The sequence below is a fragment of the Gopherus evgoodei genome, chromosome 9, assembly GCF_007399415.2.
Source record: "Gopherus evgoodei ecotype Sinaloan lineage chromosome 9, rGopEvg1_v1.p, whole genome shotgun sequence".
NCBI lineage: Eukaryota > Metazoa > Chordata > Testudines > Testudinidae > Gopherus > Gopherus evgoodei.
Genome location: NC_044330.1, coordinates 23813133 through 23829607, shown reverse-complemented (window position 1 = coordinate 23829607; position 16475 = coordinate 23813133). Strand labels below are relative to the sequence as shown.

At 42.2% G+C, this 16475-nt stretch overlaps 1 protein-coding gene across 1 annotated transcript in view; it reads left to right on the top strand.

The window, feature by feature from the left end:
* RSRC1 (arginine and serine rich coiled-coil 1) overlaps window positions 1-16036 on the top strand; it is a 349528-nt gene extending 333492 nt beyond the window's left edge. The window contains exons 8-10 of the mRNA XM_030574477.1: window positions 6717-6823; window positions 8126-8272; window positions 12328-16036. Coding sequence (XP_030430337.1) covers window positions 6717-6823; window positions 8126-8272; window positions 12328-12420 — 347 coding nt within the window. The 3' untranslated portion in view covers window positions 12421-16036. The remainder of the gene's footprint in view (window positions 1-6716; window positions 6824-8125; window positions 8273-12327) is intronic.
* The last annotated feature ends 439 nt before the right edge of the window (window positions 16037-16475 follow it).

Here is a 16475-nt window from a genome sequence, read left to right as displayed (position 1 = left end):
TCTGCTTGCGTCCCTGTGCTGCTGATCGGAGAACTTCGATAGAAGTGTCCGTTAGGTCCACGCATGTGCTTTCTCTTCTTGTGCTGGACTATGAGGCTAGTCAGCACATGCAGGCTAACCATCCTCTGTTCTTTCTCAACCGCCCTGGCTAGAGACAGAGCTATTCGCAGTCCGTTAGTACCATTACTTTCAATTTGCATTTCTATAGTTAGTTAGCCTCCTCATTCTTAGTTGTAATTCTAGTTGTAGTTTTTCTCTTATCTTATTTTTTCTCTTTTTTTTTAAACACTTTAGTTTCTTCCGCTTTTTTCCTTATTGGATAATTCCCAGTAGGGTATGTCCAGCTCACCACGCTTCAAGAAGTGCCTCTCTTGCAAATAGGCAGTCCCTATCGCAGACAAGCAATCCCAGTGCATTAACTGCCTTGAGAAAGACCACAGTCTCCTCCCCTTGGAACCAGGACCTTCACACCAAGTCTTCGACCAGCATGGGCGTTTTTCCCACTGCCCTGTCATGCCTTCCTGCTCTCTAGTGAAGACTCAGATAGTGAATCTAAGAAGGTAGTATCACAGTACTCCTCTCAGGTGCCTTATGATCCCCAGAATCAACAGGCTTTTCAAGCATACCCTCAGCTAGCCCCACCACCACCATTGTGGTACAGCAACCCTTGGGCACCACTGCTAACCTCTATGCCACCACCATCCCTGTGGCCATCATGGGACCCCTAGTTTGCATATCAACACCATGCCTCTCAAGCTTCTAGCCCTGCCCAAGAACCCTCAAGGCACGCCTCTTTGGCCACAGCTTCCAGAACTTCAGAAATTTAGAAAGAAATTGTAGAGGAAAATGAGGGCACAGTTGAGGAAGTTACCCTGAGGACCATATCCTCCTCCTCCCTAGATGAGCCTGCAATGCTGCCTCCTGCCATTCCTGGCTGATGACTTTTGCCTCTTCTAGACCCTGGCAAAGAGAGTGGGGGACACGACCATGCATGGGAGCTAGATCCAGTAGTACTTCACAATCTATTCAGGGGATGGGGCAGACTTGTTTGCCACTTACCTGAACAAGAATGTACATGCTACTGCTCCAGAGCGGGGATAGGACAACACTTCTTGGGAGATGCTCTCCTCCCATGAGACAGGGACCTTTTTATGCTTTTCCTCCTTTCCCCTGCTGTCAAATGTCCTGCTGAAAATAAAGAGGTGTCATTATGATCGTCTCTACTTAGCCAAGACAGACAGGGTACCCTTACCTGTCACAGCTTGTGATGTGCCCATCGATCTCTCTCCCAGTCACTCTGTATCTCCTCTCCCAGGACAGAGGATGTATCTTACATCCCAGTTTGGTGGTTTTACGCCTCAAGGCATGGCTCCTTGTTGGTTCAAACACATAGAAAGCTCCTGTTCAAAGGAGGTTCAAGAGGTATTACTACACAGTAAAAAGTGCTCAAAACAACATGTCTACCTGCAAAAGTGCTCTGGGTTCCAGATTTGATGTACTTTCCAATAAATCTCCCCAACATTAACAACTCTTATACTTATCTTAGACTTATGCACTGGCCCTAAAAAGATCAGGGTTATCTTTAAATACTCTCTGAGTCCACCTAGTGGCTATAACAGCCAACCAACAGAGGGATACTTAGTGCTGTCACACCCGACTACTAAAAAGTTCCTCAAGGGTATAGCAAACTTCTTCCCACACCCTTGACTTCCTACTCCCACATGGGACCTAAACCTGGTACTGAAAAGACTGATTAAGTTTCCCTTTGAACCCATGGCCTTCCTGATAGCGATTACCTCGGCTAGGAGAATAGGAGAAATAGCAGCTCTGATGGAATACTCCCCTCCTTCCCCCACATGTTATTCTTTTGGGATAAGGTTACGGTTAGGTCATATCCAAAATTCATTCTTAAAGTAACCTCTCTGTTTCACATGAACCAGTTGATTCCTCTTCCACCCTTCTAACTAACCCAAGCCTCACCGAGACAACAGGGTGGCTATATTACACACTCTAGATGTCAGAAGAGCCCTAGCCTTCTACCTGGACAGGTTGAAGGTTTTTAAGAAGTCCCCCAAACTTTTCTTCGTTTGCAAAGCGATATCAACCCAGGGAGGTCCAGAACACCATTAAGGACCTTCCTTCCTTCCCTTCAATGAGACTCATCTGTTTAATCAGAAGATGGATGAGTCCTTACACACTTCAGAAGACTCCACCCTCTTTTCCCTGGGAATACATACAAGTGCCCTGAAGAGAAAATTCAACTGACAACAATATAAGTCTAGACTGCTGGTTCACCAGAGACCTTATGACCACTTGGTAAGAGGCAGAGCACTCAGAAGATCTGTTTCCCCACACTGTCTGCAGCAAGGTTCCTCATTCCAATCCCATCCTTTGTCTAAATATTTTTCACTGGAGCTTGAGAGCTGCAAATCACTGAGTCCAACACTTCCCGACTCCCACACACGCTTTGGGGGTTGTCTAGCACTCTTTTTCAACAGCAGGAGTGCAATAACTACAGACAGATGAGTGCTCAGCATCATCCATTCTGGCTGTACAATGGAGTTTGCATCTTTACCCTCTCCAAAAACCTCTTCCCCCCCTGTCTCGGGGGCCACTCTTGCAAGAATGTTCTCAGTCAAGAAGGAGAATGTTTCTTACAGCACTGAGTGATAAAGCAGTTCCAAGAGAGGGGTTTTTACTCAACATATTTCCTAGTCCCCAAAAAGAAAGGCAGTTGGAGACCCATTTTCAACCATTTTATTTGCAAACTCAAGTTTTTCATGATCACGTTGGCATCTATAATTCCATCCTTGGAAAAAAACATGTTTCACAGCTCTCCACATGAAGGACACCTACTTTCACATGGACATTTACCCCACTCACTGATGCTTCCTCAAATTCATTGTTGGCTCCAACCACTTCCAGTACAGAGTATGCCCTTTCAGCATTGTGGCCACCCCCAGGGTCTTTACCAAAATGTTTTCTGTAGTAGCAACTTATATAGGATGCCGTGAGTTCACCATCTTCCCGGGCCTCAACAATTGGCTCCTTGTCACCAGATCACGCCAAGACACTCAGGCATCGACTTCAACAGTGCTACAGGTCCTCTCTGTGGGTCAACATAAATGCTGAAAATCCATTCTCACCCCTACACAGACTTTGGCCTTCATTGGGACATCCTTAAATTCCATCACGGAAAAGGTTTCTTGCCAAGAGACAGGTTTCAGGCTATGAATGTTGTTATAGACTAGATCATAAACCACCCTAGAGAGTAGGGTTGCCAGGCATCTGGTTTTCAACCAGAAGGCCAAGTCAAAAAGGAACCCTGGCGGCTCCAGTCAGCACTGCTGACCAAGCTGCTAAAAGTCCGATCAGCATCACAGCGGGATGAAGGCAGGCTCCTTGCGTGCACTGGCTCCCAGAAACAGCAAGCATGTCCAGCTTCTAGGCGCATGGATGGCCAGGGGGCTCCACACGCTGCCCCTGCTTCGAATGTTGGCTCTGCAGTTCCCATTGGCCGGGAACCACATCCCCAATCCCCTGTCCAGCCTTGAGCTCCCTCCTGAACCCAAACTCCCTCCCAGAGCCTGCACCCTCTTCTGCACTCCGAACCCCTTAGCCCCAGCCTGGAGCCTCTTCCTGAACCCCAAACTCCTCATCACCAGCCTGCACTCCCAGCTGGAGCCCTCACCCCTTCCCGCATCCCAACACTGTAGCCCAGCCTGGTGAAAATGAGCAAGTGAGCGAGGGTGGGTGAGAGCAAGTGAGGGGGGGATGGAGTGAGCGGGGGGGGTCTCAGAGAAGGGGCAGGGCAAGGATGTTTGGTTTTCTGCAATCAGAAAGTTTACAACCCTACCAGAGAGCCTGTGAGACCTCTCTCCTCTCCCCATCCCAGGCCATGTGGCCTCATGCACTTACATCACATCTTTTCCAAAACTACACCTTCATTGCCTACAAGAGTGGCTTCAAACTGTGTACTTGCCAAACTGACAATCTATGACCATCACAGTGACTCTTGACACCAAAGTGATATGGTCCCTGTCATGGTGGAAGAATCCCCATTGGGTTTGTGTCAGCATTCTCTTTCTTGCCTCTGCACTAGACAGGACAATCACTACTAACACATTTCTATTGCTTGGGGAGCTTGCATGGATAACAGTAAACCTGGACACCTTGAGAGTCTAGGAAGCACATCAATGTTCTAGAGCTACAAGCACTTTAAAGGGCTTGCAAAAGCTTCCTCTCATTTACCATGTCCTCATAATGTCAGACAAAATTACAACTATCTTTTATATCAACAAACAAGAAAGGGTTAGATTCACCCCCATCTCCCTGTGCGCAGAAGCGCTTGGTCTGTGGAACTGGTGCATCAGCAATCAGATTATCCTTCAGCACTCAACCTCCCAGAAAACCCGGAAGTGCTAGCACTGAGTTTCTCAATCTTTTTGATACCGGGGACCAACTTGCTGCCTTCCTAAACTGTGTCAGGGAGATTTTAGGGACTGGTGCCAGTCCACAGACCAGTCATTGAGAAATGCTGTGCTAGCGGACTCTCTCAGCACTATGCTGTCTATCACAAGCAGGAACTTCAAGACTCTCTGGCAAACAATATTTTCACTCTGTGGGAGACCCCCCATTCGCCTCCCAATCAAACAAAGTGCAATCTGCACTGTTCCAGAGGAGCCCTGGGTCACCACTCAGAGGGCGACACTCTTATTCCTTCCATGGTCAGACCATCAGAACTATGCCTTTCCTCCCCTGCTACTTCTGCCTCAAGTTTTGTACAAGATTTGGCAGGACAGGGTATGAGTCATTCTCATTGCTCCCAACTGGTCTGGACAGTTTTGGTTCCCAAAGCTCCTATGCATGTCATCTTGGGCACCAATCATTCCTACATGTCCTGGTCTCATGACTCAAGGGAATGGCAAGATCAGGCATCCTAACCTGTTTCCACTTCATCTCAGAGCTTGGTTTTTGAATGGGCATTGTTCTCCGAGCCATTATGTTCAGAAGCTGTACACAACGTCCTTTCTAATAGTAGGAAAGATTCCGATAGAAAATGTTACCTAGCCAAGTGGAAGCGTTACGCTTTCTGGATGCATTCAAGACTTATTTCTCCAGAAGCCACAGTTATTGCTTTCATTCTGGACTGTATTCTTTCCTTGAAGACAGCAGGTTTGTCTGTCAGTTCCTTTTGGGTCCACTTGGAAGCAGTTAGTGCATACCATCTGCCTTCACAGGACTACTCAATCTTTGCACACCCTCTGATGAGCAAATTCTGGAAAGCCCTAATCAGAACTTTTCTGCCTATTAAAAAACGCATATTCCTCCATGGAGATTTAAACTTGTTCTCTCAGTACTTACTGAGCCTTCTTTTGAACCATTAGCTTCTTGTTCCATGTGTTCCCTATCCATGAAGGTCACATTCCTAGTAGCCATCACCTCAGTTGAGAGGATTGATGAGTCTGGGCATTGATGGTGGATCCTCCTTACGCTATTCCATAAGGACAAAGTTTCATTGCATTTACACCCTAAATTCACCCCCAAAATAGTCCGAGTTTCACCTGAACCAATCTATCCACTTACCTATGTTCATCTCAAAACCTCACACATTGTCAGAAGAAAGGAGGTTCCAGTCCCTTGACATTCAGCAAGCCTTAGCCTTTTACCTGCAGAGAACGAAAACAATATAGAAATCCCCTGGACTATTTGTCACAGAAGTGAAAATGGTCGGGCTATAGCCTCTCAAAGAATCTCATAATGGATCTCGGTCTGTATTTTGCTCTATCAGCTGTCTAATCTTTTCCCTCCTCCTTGGTAAGAGCTTATTCCACAAGACCACAAGCAACATCTATGGCATCATTTCAAGAGGTGCCTCTACTTGACATCTGCAAGGCAGCTATGTGGAGTTACACCTTGGTACAGGACTTCTCTGCTGATGCATCTGTTGGAACAACAGTGCTTTTGTTCGGCTCTGCCATTTATGACTTTGCACCCTTCTCCTGTTTGAGTACTGCTTCTCAGTCACCTACACTGAACTTAAATATAGGGACCAGCACTCGAAGAAGAGGAGAAAGTTAATTACCTTTTAGTAAGTGGAGATCTATATTCCTATCTATATTCCACTACCCACCCTCCTTCTCTTCTGCTTCAGATCTTGTCTGATTCAAGGTGGAGAAGGAACTGGAGAGGTGGGTGGTCTGTCCTGCCCTTTATCTCCTCAGTTAGAGGCATGAGGTGAACCAAGGTGTAGCTGCAGACCAGCGGACACACTTTTCAAAATTATTTGGCTCTGGGCGCATGGAGTATTTGCATGCCCACAGTGGAATACAGATAGGGACTACACATCTCAAAGGAGCTCCAGTTATAAAAGGTAAGTAACTTTCTCTTTTAATGGACATTTGTTACAAAAACCACACTATTCCAGAATCCCTGTTTTTTTTTCAATACATCCAAACACTGCAATTCTGGCACTGTTAACATATAAGTAGCACATTTTTATGTCAGCATAATGAATAAAGCAATTACAGCATAATCACTCTTCTTCTTAATAAAGCAGGAATGTTTCCTTGTAACAGAATATTTTCGCTGTCATTGAAGGTTTTTTCCTAGTACATGTTTCATAAATACTAAATATCTAGAGATAGTATTGCTTAGGCACAGCACTGATCATAAGCTTACACTGAAATATACTGACATTATCCTCTCTTTTGTAGACCAAGCCACCCTGGTAGAACAAGTGAAACGAGTAAAAGAAATTGAAGCTATTGAAAGTGACTCTTTTGTTCCACAGACATTCAGATCAAGTAAAGAAGTCAAAAAGGTAAGTTGTCAATAGCCTATCTTCGTGTATAACCTGCCTGGGGTGCCAGGTGGAAGCTGCAGCATTAATGCAATTTCCCTTGACACGTCACACTGGCAATCCTCATTCCCAGTATCAGAGTTCAAACATGTACCTAGATACTTGAATTGATGCTGAAGTGAGGATGAGTGACAGGACTGGAAATGCATGAGAGTTTAGGACGAGGTGAAATATATTGTCAAAATGGCAAGATAGTCAAGGCCCGGCTTAGGAGTTTGGTTATTTAGAACATTTTTTTTAAAAGTCATTATGTCAGAACACAAAGGTGTAAAGAAAAAGGGAGGGGCGAGGGTTAGACAAATCATAGTGCAAAGGCAATAAGGTAGTTTATGTTCGTACTAATATAAAAGGTAAACATTTTTAAAGCTAGACTTCTAAAAATATATTTATGCACCAAAATAAAAGTGGACTGATTTTCAGAGAGCTCCGCAACTCTGAAAATCAGGCCACTTTTATTTCAGTGCCTAAATATGGCTTAAGACATCCAGGTTTAAAAATTGTGACCTATCTCTGGCCATTGAAGCTATGTCTATACTACAAGCGCCACAGTGGCACAGCTGCAGCTATGCCTCTACAGCATGTAGTGTAGATGCTTCCTACATGGAGGGGAAAACCCTGTATATAGTTAATGCACCTCTCTGAGATGCAGTAGCTAGATGGACAGAAATTTTTCTGTCCACTTAACTGTGTCTACATTGGTGTTAATTTTGACCTACCTGTGGTGCTCAGGGTGCAAAATTTTTCACAGCCCTAAGCGACATAGGTCGATCTAATTTTTAAGTGTGGACCAGGCTTCTCTCTTTGTTCAGAAACCACACACTCTTCCCTTTATAAGAGAGAGTGCATAAGCAAATGAGTGTTCCATTGAGATAATGGAATGTTTTTAATCCGCACTGAGTGTTCCATTGAAAAGAGTACAATTATTGTCTTTTCAGGTATATATTTACTTGAAAAGTTTCACACAATTTTTCAATAAATGTGCTCTATGGGAAAAAAAACAGCAGCTCTGCTCTTTTGCTTTCCTACTTGGCAGTACTTCTCCCTCACTTCATATTACCAGTCTGACATGTGCAGGCAGTTCCTGTTATCCATTTTGAAAAGTATGAAGATGATGACTGTTTTGTGGATTCGTTATTTAATGCTTGTAATCTGAACATGTTAAGAAAGTTGAATGCAAAGGTATATTATAATGCTTCGGTGTTTCTCAGGAATGGTATTCCACATCCTTGATAGCATCCAAATGTTGTTGTTTTTTCCTTTTAGTCAACAGAACCTGGTGAACTAAAATGTGAACCTGCAACTGTAGGAGTGGGAACTGTCGATCTGCCTAATACTGAAAAAGAAATAGCACCTGGCAACATTCCTACTGCCATAAAGTACCAAGATGATAACTCTTTAGCGCATCCAAATGTAAGAGTGTTGATATTTATTGCACCCTTGAAATAACAAGGTCTACTCAGTGGAGTCAAGGTCACATGAACTAATACTTTTGCAGTGTTGATTGTTAAAGATTCTAGGTTCCAAAGACTATTTACTGATGAGCTCACCATTGGCTGGAAAAGGATTACATAACCCACATAATCTAAAACAGTGAAGTGTTAGGAGATGGGCCCAACACTGTTCTGAGTGAAAGTGAAATTTTAAAGTGAATGAGTGACAGTCTGCCTTAAAAAATATATATCTATCTTTTAACTTACATTTATCCAGGATGTACTTATTACTGCTGTGTTATATGACCCTGTAACAGAGATGCCTGAGCAGAGAATGGCAGAAGTTGTAGTAGCTTTAGAGGAAAAATAGTAGAAATGATGTGATGAAAACATGGAAGTTTTAAGATTCCATAGAGAAAAGTATGACCCAATCCTTTTGAAAAGTTACCTCTGTTGAGTAATAACTGGAGCAGTCTCTTTGGCCTGCTTCTTCATAAATCATTTGATCTTTTTTTTAAACCCATAAGATAATTATCCGTTCTAAATTACATGTCCAGTTAATATACAGTATAAAATGAGAGCGAGAAATATACAAATTACATTGTATACAACCAATGAATGAATCAAACACTATCCCCTAAAAATTCCTACATTTTCAGAGTCGTAGAGATTTTCTAAAGCCATTAATTCAATTTAAGTCCCTGTGCAAATCTATGAAAAGTCAGTGGAAACTGTTTGCAAGTTTCTGTGGTTTGATAATTAGTGAACCAGTGTGATTCAGAGTATGCTTACACTGCAATGTAACCCCAGCGTTAGTGGGACTCAAGTCCACAGACCCTGGGTTTGTCAGCCCAGAGCTTGAGCATCTACATTAATTGTGATCCTAGGGTTTACAATTTCTGGACCTGGGCCCCAAACTGGGCCCTCGCATCCATATTGCAGTACACAGACCCGAGTCAAACTATCATATTCTGGGCTTCCTTGTGCCCTCCCCAACTATGGCTGTTCTAGCTCTGGGTTCGTAATGCAGCGTGGGAAAACTTGACTGTCCACCCTGCATGTTACAGAAAGCTGTCGCATCCCACCAACATCCCCTGCTGAGCCATCTCCTGAGTCTGCATGCCCCCAGCAACCAGAACTAGCAACGTGGAGGAGTTACCATTTGAAGAGCTTCTTTTGCTTGGGCTTTCACTCTTGTTTTGGGAAACTAGAAGAGCATCCATGAGATGCTAGTGGACATTCTGTGGATGTTTTCTGACTACTGAAGGCGCCTGTTGGAAAAGGAGGATGATACAGAAATGGAAGACTCAAACAGGCTGAGGTTGCTCAGGATTCTTGGTATAGCAGCTGATCCCCCTATGCAGACCTGTCCTTCTGGAGCAGGGCCACCAGTGCATACTGACATGAGATGACCAGTAGTGGCTCCCAAACTTCTGCATGAAGAAAGCTATAGTTTTGGAGTTTTGTAAGTGGCTTGTCTTGATCTCCAACATCAGGACATATGCATGAGGGTGGCCATACTAGTCTAGAAGCAGGTTGCTATAACTCTCTGGGAGCTGGCTACTCCAGACTGCTAAAGATCCATTGCTAACCAGTTTGATGCTGGCAGGTCAACTGCGGATAAAAGGAGGGTGGAGGTTATTGAGGCAATCAGGCAAGTGATTTACTCAAAAGTGGTGGGTACAAACAATGTCCCTGAAGAAATTGCTGGTTCTGAGAGAATGGGGTTTTCAAACTGCATCGTGGCCATTGACTGGACTCGCACGTCCATAGTTTACCCTCCTCAAGGAACACATGAGTGCATAACCACTAAGTGTACTACTCCGTTGTTATGCCGTCATTGTGGACCACAGAGGCCAATTTATGGATGCCAGTGTAGGCTGCACTGGAAAATTTCATGATGCCAGGGTTTTCTGCTTATTGGGAGTCTGTCTTCACAGACAGGCTGGGACACGATTCCCACCAATAGAGGGCCTGTGGCAGGAACTGTGGATTTACAGTATGGCTTGATGTAGAGACATGCACTTCCTGGTCTCCATTTTGAATTCCATGCAGTGATATGGGGAAGAGGGAGTGATGCCAAGGTGGACACACACCTGTGGCTTGTAATAAATTTTGCATGGGGTCATAAACCAGAAATCCCTCCTATCCTTATATTAATAACAACAGACATTGAGCCAGAAACTTACTAGGCTGAGGGACTACTTCTGCTTCTTGTGTTTCTCCTGTTGGTTCCACAATGAGCTGCTCCTCTGGAGGGAAGTCATTAAACAGCTCTTCCAAAGAGAGACCTATGATTTGTTGCAGCTGCTCCGGCAGCAAAGCCTCCTCAGTGACCAAGGTGAGCACCAGAGTTACTCTGGCAGCTTGGCCCAGCACTTGCTAGCTCCTTTCCAGTTGGATACTGGATTCTGGGGTCAGAAGGTTGCCAACCTAGCTGACTGGGCTGTCATGAAGCGCTATTGGCTCAATGCTCGATGCAGTACCCAGCACCAGTCAAACTCCTTGTGAAAGAGGCAGGATGACGGTGAGTTCCCAGAGGTGTGGTTCTTATCCCTGTGTGTTCAGTAGTCATTCTCGAGCCATTTAATCTGTCCCATGCACTGGCCCACCAGTTTGATGAATCCCCAGCACTGCCAGCTTCTTCGCTATTTTCTGGTACATGCAATCGTTCCTAGAACTCTTGCTAAGTTGAATATTTTGCTCACCTCACACTAAAGATTAACCAAAATCTGACTGCTCTCATGACCAGGTAGCAGTGCTTGACAAAAGACTTATTCATGTCAATAGCCATTACAAATGCAGGAGAAGGTTCACTCTGCTTGCAACTCAGCAGATAAAATGAAGCTTAAACGCCGAGCAGCTGTACTTGAATCGGGGGCTGTTTCCATTTCCTGGGAGTCAACTAGATCGTCTTGGGATAGGAAGGACAAAGGACACTTCCCAAGGGATTGTGGGATAGTGTTGTCAGACTGTCAGTATCTGAGTCTGGGAGGGCCCAGACCCAAGTTGCATCCATGCTAAATGACGGAGAAGTTTGGGCTCGAGTCCTGTAGGACTCGAGCTTGAACCCGGCCCCCTTGCAGGTCTAGGCTAGAGGGCCTAATGGCCTGAGTCAGACAGAATTGTGTTTAGACAGAAATGAGGTTTGTGGTTGAGCCTGAGCCCAGGCTTACATTGCAGTATTGTGTAGACATACCCTCCAAATACCATCAAACTCTAGCTACATTAGCGAGTTAAACTGGTTTAAACTAAGGTGTGAGTTTAAATCAATATTGCTAAACTGGTTCAAACTCCTGTGTGGAAACTTTTAAATGGAAATAAGAGTGTCCACACAAAAGTTTGAACCGGTTTAACTAAATTAGTTTAAAAACTAATTAAACCAGTACAACTTTCCCATGTTGACCAGGCCTGATTTCTGGCTGTGGGAATTCTATCTGACCTCATGCACATTATAAAATCCCACCTCAATCCAATATCAAAGTGAAAGCTGGCTCACACATTTTATGCACTCCTAATTAAGTGGAATCTCATGTTTGTGCTTTTTAGTTCTGCTAATGGATATTTCCAAGCTTCTGCCGTCATTTTAGCACAGAGCTGTGGTTTCCTACTTTCATCCACGCCATAGGATGATTGTATTTAATTCAAAGAACTATATTAATGCAGTGTTTATATTTGAAATTTCAGTCACACAGAAGGAAACATATAAAGCTTCTACAGCAACTAATTCAGATATACATGGTGAATTTATAGTATTTTGCTGTATTATATTGCATATGTTCAATATAGATATACTAGCTGTACAATATGACAGAGCTGCAATTGTTGTGGAAGCCATAACTTTAAATTTCTTGATGTTCATCTGATTAAAATCTCAACCTTTTAACACAGATTTTGTATTTCATTTCCGTGTTTGATTGCACTTTTTTGTTTTTGACAGCAGTGAAATATGCAATATCTGTATCAATACGGTATTATCAAAACCCAATCAACAACAGAAGGTTAAAATTAGTTTTCTTCCCTCCCCCTTTACAGCTATTCATTGAGAAGGCAGAAGCAGAGGAAAAGTGGTTCCAGAGATTGGTTGCTCTTCGGCAAGAAAGGCTGATGGGCAGTCCTGTGGCTTGAGTGAATTACAGTGAACATCATACAGAATTTCTTCATGAAGGCTAAGAAAATTCTCCTGTAAAATTGTTTGAATGTTAACATCTCTTAAAAAGTAAATGTGAGTTGTACAAGAGAGAACACAAGTTTCATCTGAATGGAGATGCATGCGTTACTCTCACTCATTATCCCCTTTTATTCATTGTGAGTTACATGTATTCAATATTCAGAATAATGTGTATACAGGTAGCACTTTAGGGATGAATGAAGAGATGAGACTGTCAAAGAACGAGGAAAGACTTAGGGCCAAATGTATTAGTGCTGCAGCAGGACAATATAAATTACATCTCCTGGGGTCATCAAGGCCTCCTGCTCCCCAAGAGAGATTCAGCTCAAAGTAGGGCCTGTGGTATTGCTACTACTGTCTTCCTGGGGAGAAGCAACTTTTAATCTGGGCTTCTGCATGCATCATGCCAGCAGAGGCTGCTGAAGAGATGTGCTGAATTGTACATCCACTGCTGTCCTGGCCCTTACCCTGTTCCTCACCAGTACAACGCATGTCTTGGGCAGACAAACTAGAATGAAAATATGAGGCTGTATTTTTTAACAGAAAGAAACAGTGGGTTTAACTCTACTGTTGCATCTTCCCACTGTCATCATGCTCATAAAGATTCAATAAGCATGTATGATAAATAGTACTGCTATCCCTTTTAAACCCAAATGTGCAGATTTTCAGCTGGTTTAAAGAAATGCATTTCATAAACAGTTTTAAAATGTTTGGCATTTTAGAGTAGTCAGCTCTGTGTGTGACCTGTTAATGGGAAATGCTTCATATATTGTTGTGTGCACCTGTACAGAAGTATATTGAACAAGACTAAAATGGTATCTGCAGTTCGCAAAACTAGATGGAAAGAGTGTTTCAGAATATAAAGTTTGCAGTTATCCAAATCGTCCTTTAAAACACGTTGCTAATGAAAGATTAGTCACATCTGGGGTACCATTCAATTTATAAACAAATTAAATCAAAAGTCATAATATTTTTGGTAGAATGAGGGAAAGCAGTGCTAAAGTTTTAGTACCATTTTTTATTCCCTCTAGTGAACACCGATTAGCTTATTTCAAAACCAAATCTGAATTTCCATTCATTGTCCAAAAACATATCAGTCAGCTACATAATTAAATCCAAAAAAATGGCTCTTCTGAGGTACCTAGCACATCTGTAGTCAAAATACTTGTGTTAAAGAAGGAAAAATATAAATCTAACATCTATGGACAAATCACCTGGAAATAACCCTGTATCAAGCCGTGGGCATGTGCAGTCACTTTTTCAATATTACCTCTCCATAACCCAGACCTGTTCAAAAAGACATTGTAGAGATCTACTCTTGGGTAGATTATACCTTTTTTCAGGGGAAAAGGAGGGATTAAAATATGTTGGGATGCAGTTTTTATTTTTAACAACAGTGAAAGTCTCATTGGGACATGTTTAAAATAACTGTTTACTTTTAAATGTATTAAGTCTCCTGCAACTAAATGAAGAGAAGCTGCATTAATGGTCAAAGAAGCAGTGGTCAAAATGAGTATTTTCAAAAGTTCTCTATTTGGCATTGTCCTCTTTCTAATTTACTTGTATGTCTTTTATAAATAATTATAATGTTCAATTTCCAAGCCATGTTCAGCTCAAAATTCCTGCATTATCCAAAATTGCACAGTTCCATAATGTTGTTAATGTTTTTATTTTGAATTAGATGTATTTGTTTTATAATTGCATTTTTACAACTTCAGGGTATTCTGAAAAGTTATAAAATCATTCAGTAATGTAAAAACTGGGATGTACCTGTGTGAGCAGAGCTCATTTGCTACTGATGATCAATCAGTAGTGAAATATCAACCGCAAAGTCCATATTGAAGCATAATAGAGAGCTGGATCTCGCAATCGGATGGGAATAGCTATCACTAAACCTGCAATAGAAGGAAAAGAAGTTGTTTAAAATCTTGTGCTGAAATTCCCCAGACACCATTTGGGATGATCAGCACATCATTCTACAATTAGATTTTTATAGCACCATTTGCAGATTACTGATACAGGTAACCAACAAAATAATTGTACAAAATTCTATAGTTTTAAATGTACCCTGCTGAATAGCCTCAATAGCTAGGTGGAGAGGGCTTTAAATTAATTTAAATGGCATCTTCTTATCCTTTAAGTCTTATGATGCAGTTAAGTGTTAACAGTGCACTGGGTATCCTGCTGTACCTGACTATTGGGACCATTCAAAACACTAAGCATTCTAAAGTTAATGGAACTCTGTAAAATTCATGTGCCAGTCTTCTTTAATGCTGTCAGAGGATGAGCCTGGCATATGGTTATTATATGGACATTTGGGAGTTCTCACCATTTTGGGATCTTGTCTACACAAGGAAACTTCATAGCCATAATTTACCAGTGGTATAGCTCCACTTGTAGCAACAGTGGAAGCTTAGTGTAGACAGGACTTGGGCATTTTTAGCACCTTAGACAATACAGTAAAAACACTCAACTCCTGTTTACACTACAATTTCCAACATTATTGGTCAGTAGTGAATTACCAAGTTTGCTAGTAAGGCATGGTCTTGGATGGTAGTGAACTCACTTTGCGCGCTGAGTCTGCTTCTAAATAGGCAAGTAAAGTTTGCATAAGGACAGAGTCTGAATCCTTGGGGTCTTAATAGTTGAATATTGTGGACATGACTTAAGACTAGACTGCATGATTGAGGTTGTGTAAACTCCCCATATCCTATTTGTCTTGCATTTAGTGAATAATGTTCTATGAATGATTAAATAAATTATTAATTTTCCTGTCAATGTAAGGCAGACACTTCAGCCAGCAGAAATAATACATGCGGACAGACAATAACATCAGAAATAAATATTGGTGCATTACTAACTGTGAAAGAATAAGAAGAACTTTGAAAATCTTACTGATTAAAACCATTTTACAAGGCTGGTCCCAATATAAATATATCCAAAATATATCTATATTCAACAAAAGTTTGGTTTGTGAGCCATTGTCAGCTGAGGGAGAAACTAAATAGGCTTCCAAATCAGACAGGCTGGCTATGAATTCACATGCACCATGCACAATGTGGGCATGAAAATCAAACCAATGAACGCAAATTAAGGGCTTGAATAGGCCAAAAAATAAGTTCTTGCTAACTAGCTCTCCCCATGTGCTGCTTTCTTTTCCTGCTAGCAGTCAGGGATCAGGTCATATCTATACCTGTCCCATGGCCTCACTTCCTTGAAATCCTAAAGGCACCTTTCATCCTGAACCTTAAAAATCACCATTGAGAGCTTCAATTTCCTTTGTTGACCTACTTTCCTCTCCGTTTTAGTTTCTCAATGCAGTTTGGGGGGTGGAATGGGTTCTGGAGTGAGAAAGGAAAAGAGAGAATTGTTTTTTAAATAACCCTAACTAAATTAAACCATAAGAATTCTTGGTGAATTGTAATGTCTCCTGACTCTTATCTTACATGCACTTCTGATGACTCTTTATCACCCATTATTTGTGACAATAATTCATGTATGCTGGTCTGTACTTATTTTTTTCTCTTGTTCTGCCTTTTGCATACAATAAACAATGTTATGTGATTACATACATATAGTTTGGTGTTTCACCTATTTTAGAGAATGCAGTGAAATAAACAGCAAATGAATTTAGAATTTGTGAACGATACCAGAGTGATGGCTCTGGAGACAGAAGTCTTAGTTTTACTTACAAAGTGGCCATAGTATGGTGGGCAGCAGTCCAACATTCCTCACATTGTCAAACCCCAGTGTTCCTTAAACCTTACCCGGAGGAACTATGTATATAGGGTGAGAGGATAGTTCAGTAACTTTATCCATTCAGCCTTTGAGCTCTCTTCTGAGACTGCCAATAAACTTATGATGTAGACATCTATCCCTAGGAACTACATTAACTAACTCATTTCACTTAGGCTACTGAACAGCCATCATAAAACAGATTCTTTCCATTATAATCCCGCAGGGCTGAATGTGATTAGGTAATTTTTAGGTAAAATATTCACTATCCTACTGC